This window comes from Eupeodes corollae, chromosome 1 (assembly GCF_945859685.1).
Source record: "Eupeodes corollae chromosome 1, idEupCoro1.1, whole genome shotgun sequence".
Classification (NCBI taxonomy): domain Eukaryota; kingdom Metazoa; phylum Arthropoda; class Insecta; order Diptera; family Syrphidae; genus Eupeodes; species Eupeodes corollae.
This window is the reverse complement of record NC_079147.1, coordinates 80691533-80711294: the sequence shown is the minus strand read 5'-3', so window position 1 is coordinate 80711294 and position 19762 is coordinate 80691533. Positions and strand designations below refer to the sequence as shown.

Below are 19762 nucleotides of genomic sequence, written 5' to 3'. Positions count from 1 at the left end.
ATGAGAGCCCTACAGGGCAATGTCTAGTTTTGACATCCCTGTCAAACTTATCCGTTTGTGCAGAATCACGATGGAGAATGCACGCTACTTTAACAAGTTAGTTAAAGATCACACCAATGCATTTGATGTCAAAAAAGGCTTTAGACAAGGCGATGCACTGTCATGCGACTTCTTCAACATCGTTCTGGAAAGAATTGTGCAAAACTCAACCGTCAACACTAAAGGCACAATCTTCCAAAGGTCCATCCAATTACTCGGATACGCAGATGATATTGACATAATTGGAAGATCAAAGCGTGATGTCAGTGGAGGGTTTTTGAGCGTTGCGACGGAAGCTTAGAAGATGGGTTAAGTGGTTAGACCAAGTATATGCTGTCATCAAAAAAGGAAACTGAACAACGACGTCTTGGACAAAACGTCACCATGGACAGCTATAACTTTGAGGTAGTTAAGGAATTTGTCTACCTAAGCACAGCTACTAACACAGACAACGAAACCAGCGCTGAAAACAAACGAAGAATAACTCTTGCAAATCGCTGCTTCTTTGGACTTAGAAGGTAATTGAGAAGTAAAGTCCTCTCTCAAGCATCTAAAATCACCATCTATAAGGCACTCATCATCCCGGTTCTCATTTATGGCGCTGAGACCTGGACCCTGTCAAAGAAAGATGAGAGCGTTTTAGGATGTTTCGAGAGAAAAATTATTCGGGTGATGGAGAATGAAGAAGATGATATAACGCCGAACTGTACGGGCTGTACAGCGACACTGACCTAGTTAACAGAATTAAAGCCCAACGACTTAGATGGCTAGGTCATGTAGAACAAATAGACATTGGACATCCTCCAGCCCGGAAGGTCTTCGAATCCAATCCCGAGAGACGGTGCAGTAGAGGAAGACCGCGACTCAGGTGGCGCATTCAGGTGGGTGAAGACCAAAACCAACGTGGCGTGCGAAACGGGAGACAGCTAGCTAGGGGCCGAGCTCGTTGGAGATGCATCTTGGTTGAGGCCCAGGTCCACCCCGCAGTGAAGCGCCACCTTAAGTAAGTAAGTGAGACTACTACCTAGAAAATCAACAACGCTTATTTGGATGCCGCTTTTTCATTGAAGACAGATTTCATTTAGGTAACAAGTCTTGAGCTATAGGTGCATCAACGAGTGCCTCATGACCATTCCTATAAAGACTATTCGGCAGCATAACCCTAAAAAGAGAAATAACACCACACCAAGGCTGTGTTCAGCGAGCTCTTCGACAATTGCCTTTGGAGATTTTAATCCTAAGCTGGAAAGGGTAGACAGCCTGTGCAACAAAATTTCCCATTACGCATTCAGGCTTATCAATTTCGCTGCGAGCAAAACATAATGGTAGCTAGTTAATGTTTTCCACACCATAACATTTACAAAGGAACTTGGAGTTCTCCAGACCAATCAACCAGATTGATCAAGCATCATGGATGTGCGAACTTTCCGAGGAGCCTTCATTGACTCGGACCACTACCTCGTTGTATCCAAATAAGCACTTGGGGTTTCCTAACCTAAGGCAAAACAAGGGAATGCTAGGAAAAGATACCAAGTTGAACAACTACAATCGTAAGAGATCGCCAAATACTTCTCCGACCATAAGTCACAAGTAACCTCTTTTGAAGTTCCCTGCCGCCAACACTATGTATCGAGATAATTGCCAAGATAGAATCAGCCTCTGACGTTCTGGGTTTCGACCAGTTTAATGGCCCATTGTGATACCACATGAATCTTGAGGCTTCCTCCTAAGCTCAATGGAACCAGCTTGAGTCCCTTACGAAACGTGAGAGGCTGATTATACCGATATGATTTAGATCGTTATAAAAGAATTCTTCTAGGTAATACTTGCGTTTTTGAGCTAGAGCAGGGCATGTACAGAGAAGGTGAAGAACTATTTCCTCCTCTTCCTCATCCATATAGCTTCTGTAAAAGTTTTTTAAGAATACACCTAGCTGCTGGCGCGCTTTCCTATTAGACAGTGTCCGGTTATGGCAATAACCTTGCGTGGTTTTTTACTTGTCAAATTTCAGGCAATGACAGCTTCAAAAGTGACAATTGTCCCACTCTTGGGCTATTTAAAACGAAACCGTTTACTGGTACACCGAACATGCACACACTTTGAAAGAGTACTGAATTAAAATGTCTATAATTGTCAATTTTGGGAACTAAACTAACCGGAGCTTCACAATCGATAAAAACCATGTTAATTTACTTTAAGTCTTCTTGTAACTTTATAAAATGGCCCCTACCTTAAATAAAGAAAAACTCTTCATGGTAGATATCTATCAAAAATATATGAAGAAAAGCCTTTTAAATGCCCAATTAATTTTCTTAAATTGTTTGGTTCTCTAAGAGGTTATAACCATAGTGTTGATCTTAATACAATTTATTTGCCAAACAAATCATTAAAAACAACACAAACACTTTCCCCAAACCATTGCCAAATTTTTTCAAAACAAAAGAGCGTTAAAAAAAAAATTCACCAAAACAAAAACATTCATAAACTATCAGCACTGAAAAAATATTTTATTTTCATGAGTTTTGTTTTTTTGAGAGTGAATATAGTAAAAAGAAACAAGACATAATAAATAATTTATAAACAAAAGCTTTTTTTATTACTGGCAATTATCTTTTTCAAATTAATTTCTACTTTATGCCAAAACATTTGTTATTTTGCCAAAATTGAAATTGGTTGTTTTATATATTAGCACATTATCTTCTCTTAGCCTCTAAAACTTATTTACATTTTTATATATTTTTATTAAGTATATTTTCCATTAAAATTGAACTTGAGCATACGCATATGGTATAAAAAAGTAATTAATGTAAAAAGAGTTCGACACCATAAGCAGCAGGAAGAACTTTAAATAAAGGGTGTTTTTTATTAAAGTGTTTAAAAAAATTGCGAACTATTCTTTTTCAATATTTCCAAGGTTTTTAATAATATGTGTCACCATTTTTTGGCTTGACTTATTAAATTTATTATCTAGACTCATTTCATTCTGAATTTCTGTGATTTTATGTACAAAATATGAACTTGAAAATAGTAAAAACAAAAAGAACTAAAATTAAGTAAGCAGACATAAATTGTTTGTTTATTTTTTTACAGAAGTTTCCGTTTCACATTTTTGAAAGAAAAAGAATTCTAACGCAATTTACATTGTAAATTGTTTGACATTAAATTATTTTATGGTTGTTGGCAATACTACCACAACATCCAAAACGCCACCAAGCAACAAACCTTGAACCTCCAGTACACATGATGAAAAGAGACATAAGATTTGATGAGAAAGAGGGAAAATACGAAAATTTGCACAACGATCTTTTCTGTTTGATATTATATTTCGAGGAGACTACATCAGCGGAAGAAAAACACGAAATTTAAAGTCTTCGTCTTTGTATTTTTTTAAATAAATAAATAAGTTGAAATTATAATTGCTAGTTTTATTATTTTTGTTAATTTCCGGATTAGATTTTTAACATTTTCATTTGACATTCTTGACTCTTTCTGGAATCTTCAGTGCGAAGAGGAAACAAATATCAATTCTTTATAGTAATATTCATATGAATATTTCTAAAGGAATATTGTTTATGTTACTGAGTTGATTGAGTTCTTTTAAAGACACCTCATCAAAACAGTCTTATTTAATTCAAATTTTAAACAAAACGTATCGTGCCTTCCAGCTGTCATTCTATATAATGAAGTCAATTGGTATTAAGCAATTTTTGACCTGTTTTTGGAGGAGGAGGCAACTGCATTCCTTAAATCACAATTGAGGATCTTGCATCAAAAGGGGGGCAAGTCCAAATTTAACTTTTTGTGGGAAATCAAAAAAAACTGTTTCAAAAATTATTTACTGCATTAATGTTAGAAAATGATATGCCATAAAAAAAATTAATATTTTTACATCATTTAAATTAAGTTTTAATGTAAATAAAAAATATATGTAATTATTATGATTTTTTAAAGTTTGGATTTGCCCCCGATTTGCACCAATATGTAATAAATTTGGTTTAAAATTTTGATCAATGAATAATAAAACACTTAAAAGAAAGTTCTTTAATATTTTTAGAATTATAAATCATCACTTTAATAGTTTCACAATAAATAGAAAAAGAAAAACAAATCAAATTACAAATTTAAAGGTTAACTTCAGCCTGATCATCGTCATCATCACTGGAAACGTCATCTGTTGGTCCAACAGTTTCACTTTTAAGAGCCTCGTAGAAAAACAGTTTTTTGGGTGGAACGTAGTTCTTTACAAGTTGCATCACATCTTTATATTTAGCCATTTTTAAAGGCAAAGTTTGACCATACATCGGTTCCTGAGGCAGAAGAGACAAGTTGGCTTCAACATTTCTCATTATAGGAAAATATTCGAATACAGGCATTCCAGTTGATAAACTGACTGCAACAGTTTCAATGTGCTCCTTACTGTATTCAAAAATGCGATATTGCGATATTTTGAATCGAATCTTTACTGCATTTATTATCACTTTTTTAAAATGACCTTCGTAGTGTTGACTGAAGTTTAGAATCATATTTTGGTCAACATTAACAACTTTAAAGTTTTTAGAAGCTTGTTCAATACATTCGGCATATTCAATAGTGGTGAAAACATAATCCTTCTTCCTATTAAACTTTTCTATTACACCAAAACACCTATCACAAGGCAAAAAACTGTGCCCTGTGAATAATCTTCTTAAAGGCCGAACTCCTGAGGAGAGTAAATAAGTATTGAACTAAAGTCCCGTTCTTATTTTGGGCTGCTGCATTATCCGAGAATAAGTACAGTGTTTTAGCAGTGCTCGGTATGATGGAATGCAGATAGTGATTTAGGAAAGATATTACTTCGTTTGGCGATTTGCGAGCTGTCACTTCATCATACAAATAAAAATGAGCGATGCCTGTTTTAGCTGAATGGATGCAAAAATTGTATGCCCAAAGTTGGCGTTTATAAAACGCTTCACCAGCTGGAATTTTCGGCAATGGCAGATTCTGCTGAAAATCAAATGTAAGAACCTCGCACTCATTATTTAATACTGCAAGTTTACTTTTTTCTTTCAAGTCAACAAAAAAAGTCGCGGCTTTGGATTGGTGGATAATTTTTTCTGTCTCGATCTGTTGGATTTCCTCGCTATCTAATGTCTTATCTTTTAATTTATTGTGTAGAATGTCGCACTTCTTGCATGTATCCGAACGAGGTGACCCAAAGCTGTAATTTAAATTTTGTTTAAAATACCTGTAGTAAAAGTCAAACGAAACATTTGGCTTGGCAGATTCTACGAGTCCGGGTTCATACAGCTTCAAAAATAAATCATGCATTTTTTTTATATTTAACTCAGGTGAGAGATAATGACGAGAGCTTTTATTTCTACTGTAGTGGGATTCACGTCGTGGAAAACTTCTTATATGAGTGTCAACTTTGGTAGTCCACTCACTTGAAATACGATTTGGCCTATTTTGATGTTTCCCACGCTTAGACATAGCAGGCGTAGATACATTACGCTCACGATATTGTTTGGATATATTATCTACACGCTTTTTTGATATCCCATGGAGAGATGCAAACCCGTTTCTGCAAACTTGGATACGTTGAGTCCCTAATGTTATAAAATACTTATGTGAGCAACTTCGCTTCTTCCCTGTACCAGTTTTTGTTCGTTGTCTTCCAACATTCTCGGTTCGGATTAAACCTCCTAAATGAACATTTTGCATATTAGCATCTCCCAAATTGTTAAAACCTTCTAATATTATTTGTCTTTTCTCTTCATTAATTTTAACAAAACACTTATACTTTTTGCAACAACAATCTGGTCCAGTTTTTCTTTCTCCAATATCTTGGCCTTTATAATTTGTGTAACTCTTCCCAGTAGCAATAGACTTCTTGATAATGTTCCGTCTCCATTCGGAAGGATTAACGGCTTTTCTTTTCTTACATGTTGTGCGACTTGTTGATGGGCCTGCAATATCTATATTAGATTCACTTGACATATTCATACCTTCGCCTAAATCCTTTTTCACAGTCGATTGTCTACGGTCGGGTGACAAAGCATGTTCATGTTCATCACTGCTTGCACTTGATTGTTCTGCAGAAGAATGATTAGAAGGTACATACAAATCTGATGATCCACTACTAAATGGCTCATCTTCGCTACTATCACTCATCTAACAAAACAAACAAAAATTAATTTATGTAAAAAGCTTGTCTAATATATTTTAAATAACCTTTTTCAAAGAGCCAAAGAATTTGATCACAACTAAATTTTACAAACTTCTTCACAAAATTATAACCTCTTAACTGGAACTTTAAAACGTGACTAACTTGATGCAAATAACGTAAGAATTTGGTTTGTGAATATAAGGAGGCAGATCCAGATCTGCCACTTTTTTGCACCAAACGCACTAGGGTGGCAGATCCAAATTTTGCTATAACGAGCTTATTTTTTGTCGTATTGACCTCTGGTTTGCACCAATGTATAGATTATTTTTTTCTTCATGTGGTGAGTAAAAAAAACGGTTTTGCGAAAAAAATGGACTTGCCCTCCTTTTGATGCAGGATCTTCAATTTAAACATAGACACGAATCCCTGCTTCATTGGATTAGTAATTACCTTTCGAATCGTTCAATACAAGTAGTATTATATGGATTGAAGTCTGTCTAATGATCTCCTGTGGGCAACTTCTAATCCAATATATTGTTTTGCTGACGATAGTGTCCCTCTGCATTTTAATTTTTCAGGCGATCGCAAACGACGCACGTAGAAAAAAATGTGTAGGTACAATAAACATTGCAAGTCTAATTTCAGCTGTCCAAAACCGCCCAATGCTATGGCAGGACACCCACAAATATTAAAAAAATAAAAATGTCACCGATAAAGAGTGGGAAAAATTTGGACAGATTTGAAACTTTCTGGTAAGTTTTTATTTATTTAATCTTTAATTGAATATGCAATTTCGAAAAATCTTTAAAAATTTAAAATGTTTATGAATTGAAAATAACTGGTTATTTTTCAAACTAGTGCATACATTTTATTTTTGTATGTAGAGGCGATAGCGTTTATAGTAGAATTAATACCACAGATGTTTTGTTTTCGATCTTAATTGGTGTAGACAAGCATTTACAAACACGTATTTAAAAAATATCGAAATTGCATATTCAATTACAAATTGTGTTTTTTGTTCAATGCCCGAATTCCCAAAAATATTGCGCAAGTTCATTTCTTTTATTCAACGCATTGCTTAAGAGTCTGTTATAACGGGACTGTTCTTCTTGGGTGGTTTGTTTTTGAGAAAATTAGAATTTACGAGTTCAGCCATAGGATTTCAATGCATGCTATCACAATGGAGCTTCGACCTCACATTTCGTTTAACAATCGTAAGGAAAAGAATGTAATGTAACGTAATGTGACTCCAAACGGAAACTCTAGTTCAATTATCTGAACATTTGCTTTGTCTGACAGCTCATCAGCTGTAAAAAAATGTCAACAAACGAAATATTTGCTCTTTGGAGGGATGAAATAATAGAAATGTCATTCAAAACAACCTCGAAGCAGGCCCACCGTAACGCAGACGAAGCCGAAGCTGAAGCGTGTTTGTGATTCAGCCATTATATTCTCTTATGAGTGCGTTTCGATATTTCATAGCTAGAGAGAGGTATTTTACCAATGAAATCCAGTTCCCTTTCGCCATCGAGGATGTTCACCATGTTTTCCTTGGTGAGTGCTCTTGTCCCAAAATATAAAAGACGTAGTTCTTTGAGTACACGTCTTATTCCAAGAAAGTGAACAAATGTTTCGTCTTCTCTCAAGTTACACAAGAAGCATTGAGTTCTTCTGTTGCCTGTTGAAAATGTACCGTTTAAATACAGAAGTCCTCCTCTTGCTTTAAAAATCCAATCTATTTCTGACGTGTTCCATTCTTCCTGAAAATATCTACTACCTTACGCTTGTTCTCTTTGGAATGCCACATCCCGTTCGCTTTTCATTATTTGCGTGTCAGCCAAATCAATTGCATACTGAAGTAATCTGTTGTTTCCTCATGGATATGTCTTCCTTCTAACACATTTGTCCACTGTGTAGCCCAGTATATGTTTTTGGTTATTATTATATTTGCTAATATATGTGGGAGACGGTTCTCATTATTCACACATATTTTTTTTTTTATTGTAATTCATGCGACATTTCATTGTGTAAATAAAAAGTTGTTTCAGTTTAAGTTCTAAGGTAAGCATGTAGTTAGGAGATGATGTTGGTATCTTCATGGATTTTTTTAGAAAATATCGTTTCCATTACATCGTATTGCCGGTGCCCCCAGGCTTGTGCTCCATACCCCAAGATTGATCTTGTAATGCGTTGAATAAATCTAGTTTTGATGAATAAATTATACCTTCGTCAAGTGCAGTCGCATTTTCTTTTCGCTTCTCAGTTGCCATTTGCCACCTTTTTATCGACCCCAAATAATCAATTAAAAATCAAAAAAAATATATCAATATACTCGCAGCGCGTGTGATATGGCCTTTGTGGGAAATACCTACACACCTCTTGTGCTGGCTTGGCCAGAAAGGCGAGTGTATACCTAAAAGACTATCTACGCAATTTTGCGTTTTATTGCGATTAATGCAATGAAATATCTGTGTCGGATATTATGATTGCAATTCAATGTCTAAAAGAATCCCTTTGTAACGAACATTCCGTTTTCCAAGATCAAATTTCTAATCTCTCTTTGGAAAAACAATACTGTGACGTCATAGGTGGGTTGAATTCTCTTCGTATAGACATTGACGATAAGTTAAAGGTGCTAACTTGGTCGGCAAACGATCTAAAAAAAAACTTGTCTGACCAGTTAAACCTACTGAAATCGGATATTGATTGCTGTTTGCAAAGTTCGTCATCCCGGCTCTCCCCCTCCTCCAATCAAATGAGTGAAGTTACAAACGTTAGACTCGTTAATTGTATGCTTTCTCGGGTTTCAACGGCACTCATATCTATTGCTTACGATATAAGCAATCAAGAACAGAAATATACGAGTGTGTACCGCGAGCTTGAAAACCTAAATGTTAAAACTCAAAAAATTGAATCGCTTCTCTACGACATCATTAAACAACCCGGCATACCGTCGTGTGATATCGCGAACGTATCCATTCGTGATGAAATTCATGCGGCAAACCCGGCTGCTGACTCTCTGCAACAAACCACCTCAGTGATACCATTGGGGAGAACGAAATAATCAACAAATGTGGCCATTCCTGGAAGTTATCGGACTGGAATTTGAGACTAAGCAGGCTTGAATCTGCTAATAATACATGGTTCGTGCTTAATAATTGTCCCGTATATGCTGATGCTCCTATTTTAATCGAGAATTCTGTGTCAATATCTGCGAATGTCTTCAATTGTCTGGAAGAAGATTCAAGTTCCTGATTCCCTCCAAATATAACTGGATGTTTCATCACCAAAAAGGATATTTACGAATTGGTCAAATGCGGCTTTCCAGAATGAGTAGCAATAATAAATTAATTAAGTCTAACAAATCCAAACCTAATTCCAAACCTATTCCCAAACCTAATCCCAAAAAAAAAATATTGAAACTAACTGGACTCTTAAAACACAAATCTTTCCAAACTTTTCTCTCTCTAACCAACTTTCGTAACTTAAACGGAAAACTTCTCCTACATCTGTAAAGCCTCCATCCAAACGAGTTTCTTTTAAAACTTCTCATCCGGGTCTTGGTTTTTGCTCTCCGATGGTTGATGCTCCTGCTAAAACACCCGCTTATACAAATTTCATCCATTCTCACACCATTAACCCTAATTCTTCTTCATCAGTTTCCTAAGAATCTGAAGGATTCCTTAACCCAATGATCCCTCCAAATGTTAAGTTAACTAAACATTTATCTGAGGCCAATACTAGTGATCGGTATGTTATGTCCCGTCTTAGAGACCACAAAATCTACAATAATGTTCGTCTTTACCTAGCTTTCCTGCACGACAAACCAGATTCTGTTTGCTTTAAAGGTAAAACAAATACAAACATTAAGGTTTTAATCTCCCAAGAAGGCCTTCCTACCAAACGTGATGCACTTATGGAAATATTCTTAAAATTTCATGATGGCCTTGAAATTTCTCCTCAAAAAGTGAGAGAAGACCTAACCTCTTTTGCGTCGTTTATCTCTTCAAAACGACTATCTCATATCCAAAAATCCCGCGCAGATATGAAGAAATACTATCGCTCCTAACCTAAGGACCACTAAACCTAAATGTCTTAGCCTTTACTATCAAAATGTAAGAGGGTTAAGGTCTAAAACTTCTGCCCTCTTTAATATCTCCCAAAACCTTCCTTATGACATCTTTGCCCTAACCGAAAATAACCTCACACCTGATATCCTTAGTACTGAACTCTTCACTAACGACTATTCCATCTATCGATTGGATGCCGTGGAATACGCGAGTAATACACACGGTCGTGGTGTGCTTTATCACTAGTAATTTTGAAAGTTCATTACTCCGTATTCCCACTTAAATCGAATTTGAAGGTGTATCAGCTAAGGTTACACTCCCTAAGTTTTGTCTTTCTGTCCTTTGTTGTTATATTCGACCAGCCCAACAAATTAAAGCATACCAAGCCGCTGTTAATGCCATGGATTCTCTGCTTGAACTACTTGATGGCGTCCCATCAGTTGTTCTAAAAAAATGTATGCATTCTCTGTCAAAGCCTCTAACTGCACTCTTTGAACTCTCTCTTTCCCAAGGTTTGTTTCCTCATATATGGAAAGATTCATCTATATTTTCCATTCATAAACAAGGCAATAAAACTGAAATTAACAATTATAGAGCTATTGCTAAACTTTCATGCATTCCAAAACTTTTTGAAAGCTTAGTTTATGATTCCGTTTATTTCCATTGCAAGCCTTTATTCTTCCCCGCTCAACATGGTTTTCTTAAAGGTAGATCCACTACGACTAACTTAATTGAATTTATATCCAAAGTTTTGTCAGCCCTTGAGAATGGCAAAGAAGTTGATGTTGTTTACACTGATTACAGCAAAGCCTTTGATAAATTATCCCATAAGATATCTCAAACTAAGAGCTCTAGGCTTTCCATCTATATTTATACCTGGCGAATAGAACTTATAGAGTCCTTTTCCGTAACTCAGTCTCCAATCCTATACATGCAACTTCTGGAGTCCCACAAGGTAGTCACCTTGGCCCCCTTCTCTTCGTCTTATCTGTTAACGACGTCTGTCTTAAATTAAAAAACTCATATATCCTAATGTTTGCGGATGATAAGAAAATGTTTAAGATTATCTCTACTCTATCTGATTCCTTACTTTTACAAAATGATTTCAATACCTTATTTGTTTGGTGCATGCATAATTTCCTAGAGTTAAATGTCGGTAAATGTAAATAAATGACCTTTTCGCGCAAACAAATCCCATCTCATAGAGTATACTACTTCCTTTATGACGCCGTCAACGTAGTTGATTCTATTAGAGATCTTGGTATTATGTGTGACAAAAACCTGAATTCATTCCCATTTTGACCAAACTATTAATAAAGCTAATAGATCTCTCGGTTTTATTAAGAGGTGTTTAAAAGAATTTTCCAACCACTATGTTACTAAAGCGCTTTACATTTCCCTAGTCCGTCCTCATCTTGAATACGTATGGTCTCTCTTTTATGGAAACCATTCACTCAGAATTGAAAATGTTCAAAGACGTTTCGTTCGATTTGCCTTACGTGGCCTCCCCTGGGATGATACATCCAACTTGCCTCCTTATGCCGATCGACTAAAACTGATAGGTTTGCAGCCCTTATATATTAGACGCAAAAACGCTGATATATTATTTGCTCACCAACTGTTAATGGGCAATATAGATTCCCCGGCACTCCTGAGTGATATTCATCTTAACACCAACCCTCGAAATTTGCGATCTGTTTCCCTTTTCTATATCCCTCACCACCGCACTAATTACGGGCACTTTGAACCAATGTCCACAATTCTTCGTCACTGCAACGCTGCTATGGTAGTTAGTTCTTGTACATTAAAGAGATTTTATGTGGGCCTTAGGGCCCACGTGAATTAATGTTGAAAACTGATAACAAGACTGCAAAAAAAAATTTAAGCTTGTGTTAAGTTTCGCATTTTCGTTTATTTGCCTGGTTATTAGATGCGGTATTGTAGACTTTGAGATCGCTGTTACGCTCCTGGTTTGTTTTCGCTGAATATGTAAATGATTCGATATTTCATCTACTTTAATATTTAGCTGATTATATTGTTTTTGAAGATTTTCAATCATTTATCTGCAATATGCTTTTTTTTTTTAAATCTGTGAAATATAAAATAAAAAGATAAAATATACCTCCCTAATTTGAAAGAGCGAACAAAAAGAAAATGAAAAGGAATCTAAAACTTCTTTAAAGATTTCATTGAACTGAAAATAATGCTTCTTAGCAAACATCAAAACTGAAAATTGATATTTCACTGATGAGCAACTAATTGAAAAATGAAAAGAAAAAAATGACAATAAAATCCCACATATATAATTACCTAATAAAACATATCTATAAAATTATTAATTGCTGGTAATTTTAGTTAAACGACAATACAAATTTTTCCAATCAACAATCAACATGATGTAAAAGCAATTAAAGCCTAAAATATTAAATTGTATGTGCTGTACAGTGTGCATCACCCATAAATATGAACAAAAACAAACATCTAAATTGTCTATAAATACGCATCATATATGAGTACATAAGAACATATATGTATATCTATGTATAAACTAACCCCCCTCCCCGAATTCCTCAATTCCGTACTGCAAGTATTATTTACATTTCTGTTTACAAAATTGCTAAACATTTTTTAAAAACAATATCAAAACAAACCGAGAATGTATGTATATAAAATGTAAATAAATAGGTTTTATACAAAAATGGGCGTTCTGAATCGCAAAGCCAGGAGGCCATAAAGTCTGCATACAGAATTAAGTCCTATAACACCTCAACACCTCATCGAGGTTAACCATCCGGGTTAGGTGTTTTGTTTGTGGCCATAGTGTCTTGTTTTTTATTTTTTGTTTCAAATGTAAAATATTATTTAAACAAAGAAATGGAATTGTTTTATACACAAGTCTATTACAGAGCATCACCCTCAGAGCTGCCCCCTGCTGGCGAAGCTTTAGTATAGCAATATTCACTTTAAAAGGGATGCTAACAAGGTATAGAGGAGATTGATGCGCTACCAAGTCCCGCAGCTTTTCCAAAAGACCGCCCGCCACCACCCAGTGATGTTATTTCAATTTTAATTCATCACTCATTCAACCGCTACAGCACCTTACTCACCGTCACCAATCACCAAACCTCCACCCTCCACCCCGACATCATCATCCCCATCGACATATTCAATTCAAATGAACGAAGGAAAAGAAATTGAATGATGAAAGATAAAATAAAAATAAATAAAAAGAAAAATTAATTAAATAAAACAAAGCCAGCAAAACACAAACCCAAATAAAATTATAAAAAAAAGAACAGAAAAATAGAAAAATAACATACGATGAGTGCGCCGCCTCTGGCATGCTCCGTCCGATCATCGCCATCGCATCGTTGCCTATAAGAGCATCTCACTGGCCCCGGCACGAGTATATTCCGCGCTCAGGCATCCGCCGTAACACAACAAACCAAACACGAACGCCCGCCGCAGCGCAGATTCAAATTATTTCTCTCCTAAATAACCTGACAGGCCGACATATTGTGCATTGCACCGTCTAACTATACCTACGTAAATATACGCCATCTCTTACCGCGCCATTCACCGCCGCCGTCAGCGCCGTTTAGTAATACAAAAATATCTATAGATACAAGTATATTCGCTCGACTTGAACGGACTTAGATAAATAGCAGAGATCAGCGCCAGCATCGTTCAAACACTTCGTCATCGTCAAGTTCTAGAGATAGATATTTTACGGCATAGATCAAGCATCGTTTTGCTCTCGAGATTTCTTCAGTCGCAAGTTGGAAATCGCCTCGATCGGTTTTGTAACGCCTTTGATCGCCATCCCTATAAAAGATCGCAGTTTTTATTTTTTACAACTTCAACATCGCTCCGTTCACTCAGCAAACGATTCATCACTTCTCACAAACGGGAACAGAAATGCACATTCATCCAAGTTCACCCAATTCATCGCCAAGTGAGGAAAACGCAGCCATCAAAATCCAAGCCGGTTTCAGAGGATATCGCGTCCGCAAACAACTTCGCCGTCAAAGACCATCCAACGGATATTATCGAGCCATTCAAAATATGACCACCAATAACGGTAACGCGGCCCATTTGCGCGATGAACGCAGCAGCGGAAGTGAGGGTTCATCCGTTGAAGACAAATGTGCAACCAAAATCCAAGCCAACGTTCGAGGATTTCTCGTACGAAAGAAGCAAAAAATGGCAACTGACGCCGCTACCAAAATCCAGGCAAGCTTTCGAGGATTCAAGGCACGCAAGGAAGCCCAAAAGCTGCGACAGAAATAGAAAATACAAACGGCATTTCGTTCTAAATTAAGTATGGCTTCTTTATGGAAGTCAATTGTTGCAAGGTATGGAAGTTTGTGCAGTGCGAGTGAACAAAATAAATTATAGGCAGTGATTAAAAACTAACATAGATAAACTATAATTAACATATGATTAAGTGTTAAATCAAACAAACAACAAACAAAATGTAAGATGTTAAACAAAATTAAGTATTTTTAAATTATATAGATCTTCTGATATTGAAAAGCTGTTAATCGCAAGGTGCTAAGTTTTATTTTATTTGTTTATAAATACATCAACAATTTATGCAAAACGCGATGATTTCAATTAAAGTTAATTTTTGTTTTGTCATATTAAAGAAAAGATAAGTAAATAATTGAAGACGGTTATGGTAAAAACAAACAAAAGAATGAACAAATATTCCTTTAGATTTAAAATTAAATTATAAGCAAAAGTAAAACAAAAACAAGTGTAATACAATATTATCTTAGAATTTAAGAATAATTAAATATAGAAAAATGTTAAAAAATTAAAACAAGTGTTGTTCTTTCTTGGGAAATTGACAAAACAGTGGAGTTGTTTTTTTTCGAATGGTATTTAATAACAAAACAAGTATTATTTTCATTCAGCCTTCAAGTCATTTTCCAGAACTGCTCAGACACCGTGAAAATCTGTAGGTGTTCTTTTATATTCGTCGTTTGGGGGGTAAAATGCTACAAACAATAATTGTATTTAAATTCGTACACATTACGAGTAGAGTTTTTTTGAAATAGAGTGAAAATAATAAATAGTTTAAAAAATATAAAATGGATTACGTGTGACGGGGGAATAATGTGAACACACTTAATGGTATTAAAACCGTTTATGCTTCGATACATGTTATGCCTTTATTCATGTTGATAGAGAGAAATATATGTATTTATTTAAAAAGAAAATATGCCTTTGCTCAAAAGGTAAGGGGTCTTAAGTCGACTTAAGTGGTTTTAGCTATTTATCCTTTTGTATTCTATTCAAAACAATGAAGGAAATTTCATATTCTCGGTAATAAATCTTTTAAAATAAAAAAGTAATAAGTTAGTTTTTTAAAATAGCTGAAGTTTAATTCCTAGAGTTTTGCAAAAGGTAAAACAACCTAAGTATAGAATGATTTGTTTTATGTATCAAATTATTTTATTAATCAAATAATGTGTAGAGATGATTTTGGTAAAATATCAGAAGAAAAGCAAATCGCTTAGGTATGTCAACTTAAGATATTTTACTATAATAAGTGAAAGCTGTATCTTCATAACCTTCTTTATTTTGTTGAAACAAAGATTGCAGGTTTAAAAATCCGCTTCCTGAAACACAATAAAAATAGACTTAAGACCTTTAAGATTTTGAAAACAGATATTACATTGGGCAGGTTCAGGCGGCATAAGGGACATGAAAGTAAGGCAAGTTTTTAGTATCTGATTAGCCGCTCTACGTGACCCAGCCATCTTAGTAGTTGGACTTTTAGCCTTCTGGCTAAGTCTACGTCGCTGTAGGGCCCGTATAGTTCGTCGTTCCATCTTCTCCTCCAGTCTCCTTCGATGCATACGGCACCGTAGATCACACGAAGAACTTTCATCCACTTTTGTCCATACTTCTGCACCGAATAGCAGGACGGGGATGAGGGTCTTATATAGCGACACTTTGCTTCTTCGAGATAGGACTTTTCAACTCAATTGCTTTCTTAACTTACAGCGGAGCCTAGGTAAACGAAGCCCTTGACTACCTCAAAGTTACGTCTGTCGATGGTGACGTCTTGACCAAGATATCGGTGTTGTTGGTCCTTTCTGGACGACAACATGTACTTTTGTTTGCCCTCATTAACTATTAAACCCATTTTCGCCGCCTATGACACAATACTCACAAAAGCCCCATTGACATCACGCTGAGTTCTTCCGATTATGTCAATGTCAACAGCATATGCCAGACAGACTTTTGAGAGATAGTGCCTCTAGTGTTGACATGTGAGCTCTTCACTATTCTTTCAAGCACGATGTTAAAAAAAATCAAATGACAGCGTATCACTTTGTCAAAAACCTTTTTTGATATCGAAAGGTTCTGTTAAGTTGTTTCCAACCTTTATGGAGAAGCGGACGAGTTTGACGAGGGATGTCTAAACTAGACATGACTTTATACAGCTCGTCACTGTAAATGTTATCATATGCGGCCTTGAAATCGATGAAAAGATGGTGGGTGTCGATTTGGTTTTCTTGGGGTTTTGCAGGATCTTTGGATTGGAAATCGAAACAGATAGTAAGATAAAAAATTAAGTTAACAAAAGTATCAAACATACAAACAATAGAATGAAGATAAAATGTTTGATAAATAAATCAAAAAATGTACAAGTAATGGAATTTCAACAATCAAATACAAAAAAATTTAAGTCAGTTCAGATAATATGTATGTTTTTATTTTGAGCACACAAGAAATGTATCTTTTAAAAAGCTTAAAAAAAAATTGGAAAAGGTTACATTTAAAAAAAAATCATAAAATTTCTTACTCTGTAAGTATCACAATTCAAAAGCAAGTACAAAAAATAGTTGATATATCTATGAAAAAAAAACAGACTTCATTTTCCATTATATGAGTGGTGTTATTTAAAATTTAAAGACAGTACACAGGTTTTTCTCAAAATCCACCTCTGTCTAAACCTCCTACTCTCATCTCCACGTGGTGAACATCGGACGCCTTGTACCGTAACTGGAGAACGAGAGAGGGGGGAGAGGTGTTTCCACTAAGGCACCTCTCCGTATCCAGACAGCAGCGGACGAATTCTCGAGATGGAATCAACTGTGGCGTCTACAGTTCCCGTAAAGTGAACTACTTAGTGAACACTATAAAGAGCTTCTACTACATATTCCCAGCACAGTCCTATAAGGAGCGGTTTATCCGGCTCCCCGGCCATCCAGGTTGGGGGTTGTGGTTGGGGGGGACTTTCTGGCCACGTAAAAAATACCCTTTGTTGCGAAGCACCAACAAGCCTCATATACGGACGGATTCACTGTTGACAACCCACGCAAACAAAATAAGGACAACGAACTTTGGATATGTACGTGGAATGTTAGGTTCCTTAACAGACCACGTGCAGCCGAACAATTAGAGGAAGCCCTAAACTGCTGTAAGGCAGATACTACCGCCATCCAAGAAGTGCGATGGGATGGACTGGGCAAACGCAAACTAAAAGACTGCGATATCTACTACGGCGACTGCTACCGAGAACAAAGACAGCGTCTATTTGGGTGTGGATTTGTTGTTGGAACTAGACTCAAGCAAAAAGTCTTGAGTTTCAACAGTGTGAGCGAGCGCATCAAGACAATTCGCATCAAGGCTAAATTCACCAAAGCTCTTGGAAAAGACATATGAGCAGTGCCCTGGCTATGACATTAAAATTGTCTTATGAGATTTTAACGGCAAGCTAGGAAGAGAAGACAACTTTGGTGGCACAATCGGGAGATACAGCCTGCACGACAATACTTTCGACAATGGGTTGAGACTGATCGAGTTCGTTGTGGGGCGAGGCATTCTGGAAGCTAATACGCAGTTCACACATCTTAATATATCCACAAGGGGACATGGAAATCTTCTGATCAATCAACTGTTAACCAGATCGACCACATTGCGATCGACGCACGACAATTCTCCAGTTTACAGGATGGTCGAACATTCCGAGGGGCCAACATTGACTCGGACCACTACCTCGTTGTAGCCAAGGTACGGCTACGGATATCACGATTCAAGCTAAGACAAGGAAATACTGCGTGAAGCTTCGACGTTAGACGGGTACAATCGCAAGAGACTGCCATTTCCTTTTCCGATCAAGTCCCTAACCTCTTAAGAATTCTTATACTGCCTGCATTAAGCATTGGCAACATTGCCTTGCAGCCATCAGAGATGCTGCCCCTGAAGTTTCACACGGGCACAACAGCGAAACCCTGGTTTGACGGCGAACGCCGGCAAGCTCACGCAGCGAAACAACAGGCATACAAAGCTGAAAGAATGACCAGAGCTGCTCGCCAGCTCTACGAGCAGAAGAGGAGAGAGGATCTTGGAAAAAACCCAGGAGCTTCAAATCGATACCCACCATCTCTTTATCGATTTTAAAGCCGCGTATGACAGCATCTATAGGGAAGAGCTCTACCGAGCAATGTCTAGATTTGGCATCCCTGTCAAACTTATCCGTTTGTGCAGAATGACGATGGAGAATGCACGCTGCTCTATCAAGGTCGGAAAAGATCTTACCGATGCATTTGATGTCAAAAAAGGTTTTAGACAAGGCGATGCACTGTCATGCGACTTCTTCAACATCGTTCTGGAAAGAATTGTGCAAAACTCAACCGTCAACACTAGAGGCACAATCTTCCAAAAATCCATCCAATTACTCGGATACGCAGATGATATTGACATAATTGGAAGATCAAAGCGTGATGTCAGTGGAGCGTTTTTGAGCATTGCGACGGAGGCGAAGAAGATGGGTTTAGTGGTCAATGAGGGCAAGACCAAGTATATGCTGTCATCAAAAAAAGACACTGAACGACGACGTCTTGGACAAAACGTCACCATGGACAGCTATAACTTTGAGGTAGTTAAGGACTTTGTCTACCTAGGCACCGCTATTAATGCAGACAACGACACCAGCGCTGAAATCAAAAAAAGAATAACTTTTGCAAATCGCTGCTTCTTTGGACTTAGAAGGCAATTGAGAAGTAAAGTCCTCTCTCGAGCATCTAAAATCACCATCTATAAGACACTCATCATCCCGGTTCTAATTTATGGCGCTGAGGCCTGGACCCTGTCAAAGAAAGATGAGAGCGTTTTAGGATGTTTCGAGACAAAAATTATTCGGGTGATGGAGAATGAAGAACATGATATAACGCCGAACTGTACGGGCTGTACAGCGACACTGACCTAGTTAACAGAATTAAAGTCCAACGGCTTAGATGGCTAGGTCATGTAGAGCGGATGGACATCCACGCTCCAGTCCGGAAGGTCTTCGAATCCAATCCCGAGGGACGGCGCAGTAGAGGAAGACCGCGACTCAGGTGGCGCACCCAGGTGGGAGAGGACCTCGACCAAATTGGCGTGCGAAACTGGAGACAGCTAGCTAGGGACCGAGCTGGCTGAAGACGCTTGTTGGTTGAGGCCCAGGTCCGTCCGGGACTGTAGCGCCACCTTAAGTAAGTAAGTAAGT

General features: G+C 37.0%; 1 protein-coding gene across 1 annotated transcript; it reads left to right on the top strand.

The window, feature by feature from the left end:
• The first annotated feature begins 13660 nt into the window (after window positions 1-13660).
• Window positions 13661-15073, top strand: LOC129940702 (abnormal spindle-like microcephaly-associated protein homolog). Its single transcript, XM_056049131.1, has one exon. It carries the CDS (start codon window positions 14173-14175, stop codon window positions 14542-14544), a length of 372 nt encoding a protein of 123 aa, XP_055905106.1. The 5' UTR covers window positions 13661-14172; the 3' UTR covers window positions 14545-15073.
• Window positions 15074-19762: the final 4689 nt, after the last annotated feature.

Bases quoted from the DNA above. Each gene is read 5' to 3' on its own strand.
- LOC129940702 (XM_056049131.1), top strand. From the start codon at position 14,173: ATGCACATTCATCCAAGTTCACCCAATTCATCGCCAAGTGAGGAAAAC.